Source organism: Siphateles boraxobius, unplaced genomic scaffold (assembly GCF_051911475.1).
Source record: "Siphateles boraxobius isolate OS27281-9 unplaced genomic scaffold, OSU_SipBor_1 22, whole genome shotgun sequence".
NCBI classification, from domain to species: domain Eukaryota; kingdom Metazoa; phylum Chordata; class Actinopteri; order Cypriniformes; family Leuciscidae; genus Siphateles; species Siphateles boraxobius.
The window spans coordinates 39,365,455-39,372,500 of NW_027508833.1; the positions used below are offsets into that span (position 1 = coordinate 39,365,455).

At 36.8% G+C, this 7,046-nt stretch overlaps 1 protein-coding gene across 1 annotated transcript in view; it reads right to left on the bottom strand.

The window, feature by feature from the left end:
* Positions 1 to 740: 740 nt before the first annotated feature.
* The window catches only part of crim1 (cysteine rich transmembrane BMP regulator 1 (chordin-like)), a 146,740-nt gene continuing 140,434 nt past the window's right edge, over positions 741 to 7,046 (bottom strand). Inside the window, exon 17 of the mRNA XM_077240129.1 lies at positions 741 to 5,936. Within this exon, the coding sequence (XP_077096244.1) occupies positions 5,760 to 5,936 (177 nt within the window). The 3' untranslated portion in view covers positions 741 to 5,759. The remainder of the gene's footprint in view (positions 5,937 to 7,046) is intronic.

The following is a 7,046-nucleotide window of genomic DNA, read 5'->3' on the forward strand; positions in this document are numbered from 1 at the left end:
AACACTGCTAGTGTAAAGCGCACCCTCTGGCAGGTGAAAATATGTAGAGTTAAATCAATAACACCGAGAAGAGTGTTATTAGTCACATCCGGGACATTTACGAGCTGGGCGGGACAAAACGAGCTGAAACTTTTTTCCCAGCGCCATTTTCTTGGACTCGCGAAGCAAGGCATACGAGGAGGGAAAAGGCATATATTGAGTGTTTTATCGCATTTTATAATATCATATTGTTTAACATTTAAAAAAACGAATGAATGTCTGAACTCAAACGGGTCAGTCTGATTGGAGAATGAATTACTTCGACTGCAAACCAATTCACCAAAAAAGATTTGACTCAAGAGGAGTCTTTCACAAATCGCTCTTCACTATGATTCAGAAAACTTGAAATATAGCACACAAGTTGTTTACTTGTACGATATTTGATCGTGCTTTTGTGTCATTTTAGAGCTTGACAGCCTCAGTAAATTCTTATTTCTACTTTAAATTGATATTTGATTAAACATGTAATTAAAGTAAAATGTGATTTGTGAATGTTATTACATGTTGTCGTTAAGTTCTGAATGTTTCAAAAGAACAAGCAAAAAAATATCATGATCTATCCTTTAGAGTAGCATATATAGCCTAACATTTTTTTTTTTAGTTTTTGTATTAGCATATTTAATACATTAATATTGCTAATACGATAGTTCTCGCACAGATCATAAAACACAACTGTATGTCTTAAAAAAAACAAGACTCAATTGTTTAAAAAGTATTTATTGTGCTGCAAAGAAACAAAATAATACAAGAAACTGGAAAAAAATCTGCTGTGCTACAGGATTTCTGAGTCAACTTTGCATCTACCTTTTTTTTATAAATCTGCAGTTTCATGACCCATTTTGACAGTATTATTATTATTTTTACATACAAATTAAACACCAGTAGTACAAACTCCAGAAGGGTTGATATTTCATGTAGAAAGAAAGAATGAGAGGGTGGAGAGGGACACAGGGACACATTTCTAGAAGTTTCCTGGGCTTCAATTTCTCGGAACAAATAAACTTAAAAAAATTGAATAATTGCCTACTCTCCGAAGAGGCAAAAAATAAAAATAAAATAAAATAAAGAACAAACGGAGACACTCCATGAACTTTGAAACGCTCTTTGAGAGATCGGCACAACGCAAACATTTGTGATTTGAGCGGTGTCTTCCGCTAAGTTCAGTATTTCTGCTCAACAATAAATTATTACGGTCATAGACAATATATTACATCTCTAATTCTTACTCTCTCAAAACCTTTTTTGTATTTTTTTTTATTCAATTTTTTTATTGTAAGTTTTGGCGAGTGACACTCAAGTATTTACAACAATACTTAGAGAATACACAAAACAAAAAACAAAAAAAAAGACTCCACCCTGTAAGACCCAAATAAATGTGCAGGTCCGCCCGAATCAAATCTAGTCTTCGGTGTTCGTCAGTTTTCATCTCAAACACAGTGTGTTCATAGGCAATGAGGAGGAAATGCTGTTTAGTGTGTGGAAATTGCATTTCAACTTGAAAGTGGGCTATGCACAGATTTCACATTGCTCATTAAATATGGATGGCATCTTGCTGAAATGCTGTTGAGTTTATTTTTGTAAAGGTGGTGGGATCCTCCAGAGCAATGCTCTCTCCAGCGATCCATTAATAATTCTTGTTTACAGTCTCTCTGATGCTTTTTGATTGGCCGTGACTGAAAGACACGACTACCAATCAATTGTTTAACTTCCACAAAACAGAAACGTGGTAAAGAATAAACAGGAGTGAAGGTCCAGATCTCTGTATTTAGCCTTAAATCCTCAAGAGCAAGTGCTTGTTTGGGAGTTAAAACTCATTAAGTGAATGATATTGTGAACACGTGTGTGTAAAAGTTCTGAAACAAACATATCATCAGGAGACATAACTGGGACATATTTCAGCCAACATCAAAAGAAAAAGAAAGAAAATAAAACCGTAAACTACATGTTGGAATTGGGACATTATTTTCATGACAACTAAAGGGCTAGTTCACCCAAAAATAAAAATTCTGTTATTAATCACTCATCCTCATGTCGTTATCTATAAGACTTTCGTTCAACTTCCGAACACAAATGAAGATATTTTTGATGAAATCTGACCACTTTCTGTGCCTCCATTGACAGCCTACGCAACTACCACTTTCAAGCCCCATAAAGGTGAAGGCATCACAAAAGTAATCAATGTGACACACACAATATTAATCTCCAATGCATGTTGTGTTGATGCGAGAGCACACGTTGTTGCATAAAATGCACGTCTGGGATTAATATTTTGTAAACAAAGTGGTAAATTATTATTTTTTGTGCATACAAAACTTACGTCGCTTCATAAAAATTAGGTTAAAAGTGGTAGTTGTGAAGGGTGTCAATAGAGGGAGAAAAAAATCTAAATTTTGTATATGTTTTATAGGTTTGCAATGACATGAGGGAGAGTAATTAATGACAGAATTTACATTTTTGGGTGAACTATCCCTTTAAACACCCTTTCTATCAGAACTTTCATTATCTATTCCTGTAATGAGAAAATATTGATGAAATATTTATATTAATGGAGTAAGTATTTCTACATCATGTCACTATTTGCTGCATTGCATTTAATCTATTCTGATTTTTAGAAAAGTGTCATCAAATAATGTCACAATTGTCCATTTTCTTTGTTCAATTTAATTTCTCTTTTTTGTGTGTTTTGCATTTGATTAAGGAAGTGTTTTCGCAAGATTCAAGACACTATCGCTGCACAGGGTCCCACAAGGGCTTTGAAAAAGTAAAAAAAGAAGGGCAACTCTATTCTATTAAGAAGATTAGTAAGAAAACAAACCAAAACAAGAAAGAAACACTTTACTTTTCTCTCTCTATATAAAAGTGCCAAGTTGTATAGCTCTACAAACAATATCACATATAGATAAAGATACAACCAAGAAAACTATCACAAATCAACAGCCCCGCCCATTCCCCGCCCCTTGCCCCGCCCCCTGCCCCGCCCCCTCACTTCAACAGCTTATGTCCATCAAACATTCCAGTAGTTCTGACACCTGAAGGGACTCATGACACGAAACAATGAATCAAGAGCGTCATCGTTCAGATGTCAGATCACAATGACGCCGCTTCACTTACAGAAACAAAGGCTTTGTTTACACTGCACACAAAAATCTTTTATTTTTATTTTTATATCTGATCTATAGAATTGGCTGTCCACACTGTGTGAAAATTAGATTTCTTGTGGTTTTATATTTCACACTACAAAAACCATTTTGAGACGAATTAGCCAAATAATCAGATTTTTGACCCGCCAAAGCCAAAGTCACTCTCATGGGCCCAAAGCGTTCAACTGAGCAAAGCTCTATGAGAAAACGAGACGGGGAATAAAAAAAATCAGACAAAAATAAAGGATAGAATGAGATGTTTGTCTTTTTTCTGTATCATCATCATCATCATCATCATCATATTCATCTGTGCTTTTTTACCGCCAAACAAGAAAGGCAATGGAATGCCTGTCATCATCAGTTCGCCATTATATAAATCTCTCGTTTGGCTCAATCATAAATACATTCATTAGGAAAATGAACTAAGAACCTTACAGATGAAGATGTGCGTACATGTGCGTTTGTGTGTGCACACTTGTACATACATGCGCGAACACATATACACACATACATATATACTCACATAATATTTCAGGTCTTTTCATTCTAGCAGTAATATGTACATAAATGTTCCTATAATAGCTTTGGATTTATTAAGCCAAATTTGTTCTCAGCTAGAAAACCAGAACACAAAGGTGCCTCAGTAACGTTTCGAAGCTTCCAGAAAAGGAGGCCGTTTCGTGAACAGTACGAATAAAGAAAATGGAAAACATTAATCCAAAAGCAGTATACGTTTGTCTCAAAAGCCCTACCAAAAATCATTCGATCAGATTCCTTGGACTTCATTCATAAAACTCTGGCAATTTTCTTTTTTTCGCGTAAATCATTCATAGAACCATTCTCTCATAAATTGTCAACAATTTGCAACTTTTTGTGTAAATATTTTTTTAGAACTACCAGGATTATATGTAGTAATCATTCATAAGATCATTTACACATAGTTTCATAGTTTTCAGATAATTTAGAAGCTTTGCCATGAAAATTGAGAAAACATGTTTGAGACTTTTGCGAATAACTTGTTTCGAACCTGTGATTCAGAGCGTGTATCAATGTTTGTAAAACATTACTTCACACATTTTTGGTAACTTAGAATTGTGTAAACAGTTTGCAGAAATAAAGTAGTAAACTGCCGACAATTCAGAATCTTTTGTGAAATCGTTCGTTAAATGATTCGTACGCCAAGCGTCGACAATTTACAACTTTTTTTGTGTAAATTATTCACAGAACTAACAGTATTTAGGTAAGATTTTTGGAAACTTTGTGTATTCACTATTTTTCTGCTTACATCTCTAGTGGAAAACGCTGTAAGTGGTTTTGTTGAACAATTTACACAAACATTACTGCATTTTTGAATGTTTTTACAGACGATTTACAGAAAAAAATCCGTTCTTCTCGCATTTTTAGGAATAAGGCCATTTGATTCTATGTTTTCTTGGTAAAAGTTTTTTAAACGACGCAAACGATACTCACTACTGGTTTTCATTCCTACAAAATGAGGTTTACAGAATCAAAGCAAAAGAAAAGCGGCACTTGTAAAGCATAGCCTCAAATCCAAACCACTATCGCTATGTTCTTGCATCTCGTGACACAATCCTCGGATTCGTTTCAGGAAAATATATATTTGCTAGGAGCGTCATTCTCTCCGTAGTTGTGGGAGAAAGAGCAAATGGTGTTTGTATGATTAACTGGAAAATGCTCGTACGTGTAGGCAGAAATACAACATATAGAGATCCCACACATCCATTAACAGGAAGAACTCATGTCCACAGAGCAGCTTACTCCGTTTTCTTCCTTTTGTCTTTAAAAGAGAAATTAAAAATGGCCAAACTCACCCACAGCACTGGGGAAATCTTACAGTAGCATCTCCTACAAAAAAAAAGCATCTTTTTTTTCTATCGCCTGATTTTCCCTCTTTTTTCCCAGCGTCTCCTGTCTCTGGGAGTGAACGTCCCTCCTCAGCCTCTTCTAGGCGCATCAGGAAACCGCAGACGGAGAAGCTTTGGTTCAGCGTTAAGTGTCCAACACAAGCACTTGTGTCAAGAAATGATCACTCCTAAAATTATTTCTCTCTTTTCCAACAAAAAAGTAGGAATGCAGGAAAAATATTGTTAAAAAAACAAACAAACAAACACCCCAGTTGTCCAAATCCCAAAGATGTACATTTGACTTCACGATTACCTTCAACTTGTGCCTGAACACATTCACGAAATCTCACGCTCACACAAAAAGATGCTCACCTATCATAACTCTGATTCACAAAAATATTCTGCAGGAGTCCTCTCTGATTTAACACATGGTTCGGTTACATAGGTGCAGCTTCTGGTGAGACTTCTGGGTGTTGACGTGTGATATATTTTTTTGATTTGCTTGGAGTGAATTATGTGACTATTATAATTGTTATTCTGCATCAGGGTCTCTTCTCTGCCCACTTGGTTTGGTGGCATTGTCCGTCTCTACAATTTTAAAAAGTAGGTGTCCATGTGCCGCAAAGGTTTGGCAGCTTGAACACGGGCTCAATCTCTCTCTTTCTCGTTCGCTCTCTCTCTCTCTCTCTCTCTCTCTCTCTCTCTCTCCTGTTTCTCACGCGGTCTGGTAGAAGTTGTCAGCTTGCAGGTTGTTGTGTTTCTGCATGCTGTAGTAACCGCTGTATCTTGAGTCAGGATCCGCAATGCGGAGCATGCGTTGGGAGCTGTCCACTTGGACCTTCGTCCCCTTCTGGCAGTCCACATACACCAGCTGGTTATTGAGACACGTGCTCTATACAGCAGATATGAGAGGACAAAGAACAAAGTGAGTCTTGAACCACAGAGAGAATTTTCGGTAGCACTTTGTTTTACAGTCCTGATTCGCATGAACATACTATGTACTTATTATAGTAATGAGACTAACTAGGTACTAACCCTGAACCTACCCCTATAACTTAACTTAAAGGGATAGTTCACCCAAAAATTAAAATTCTGTCAGTAATATCTCACCCTCATGTTCTTCAACCCCGTAAGACCTTCGTTCATCTTTGGAACACAAAATTAAGATATTTTTGATTAAATCTGAGAGCTGGATCACTCCTCCATAGGCTTCTAAGGGATTGAAACTTGTTCCCCGAAAAGTTATTAAAGACATCGTTAAAATAGTCCAAGTGACTACAGTGGCTCAATCTTAAGTTTATCAAGCGACGAGAATACTTTTTGTGCGCAAAAACAAACAAAAATAACGGCTTTATTTCAACTATTGATTTCCTTCTCTGTGGGCCTCGAGTGAGTTCACTAGTGTAACAGCGCAGCGCTTCTGTTGTTGTACGTCACACGCATCACACACATGACCAGCGTCGGCCAATAGTGAGCCTACGTGTGACGTAGCAATACGCTATCACACTACGCTAACTGACTCGAGGCCCACAGAGAAGGAAATGAATTGTCATGTGGACCGGCTCTCTTGGTGGCCTAAGAAACTTAATATCACTCCGCCGCAGCTGTAGACTGTGCTAATAAATACAGGGAACGAAGTATAACTATTGCAATGTGATGAAAGGGTAGTTTGATTTCTAACATTATTCTCTCAACATACATTTACATCGATAGTCTGGCGTTATCATTTATTTGCTTTTGGTGAACTGTGGAGTGGGTAAAACTGTTTTTAATGGCAGGCTAGCAGATACCGTTGACTCGCGCTAGCCTAGCACCGGCGAACTATGACACTGGAAGGACTGGATGAACATTTTTGAACACTGATAAATAACACCCAGGCTATCTTGGAAATGAGGTCCGATGTCCAAAATCCTGAACCACCCCTTTAAAACCTTAACATTTTTTGAAAACTTTCAAACAAATCCGTCTATGCAAACATTTAATTAATTCCGTTCATTGTTGC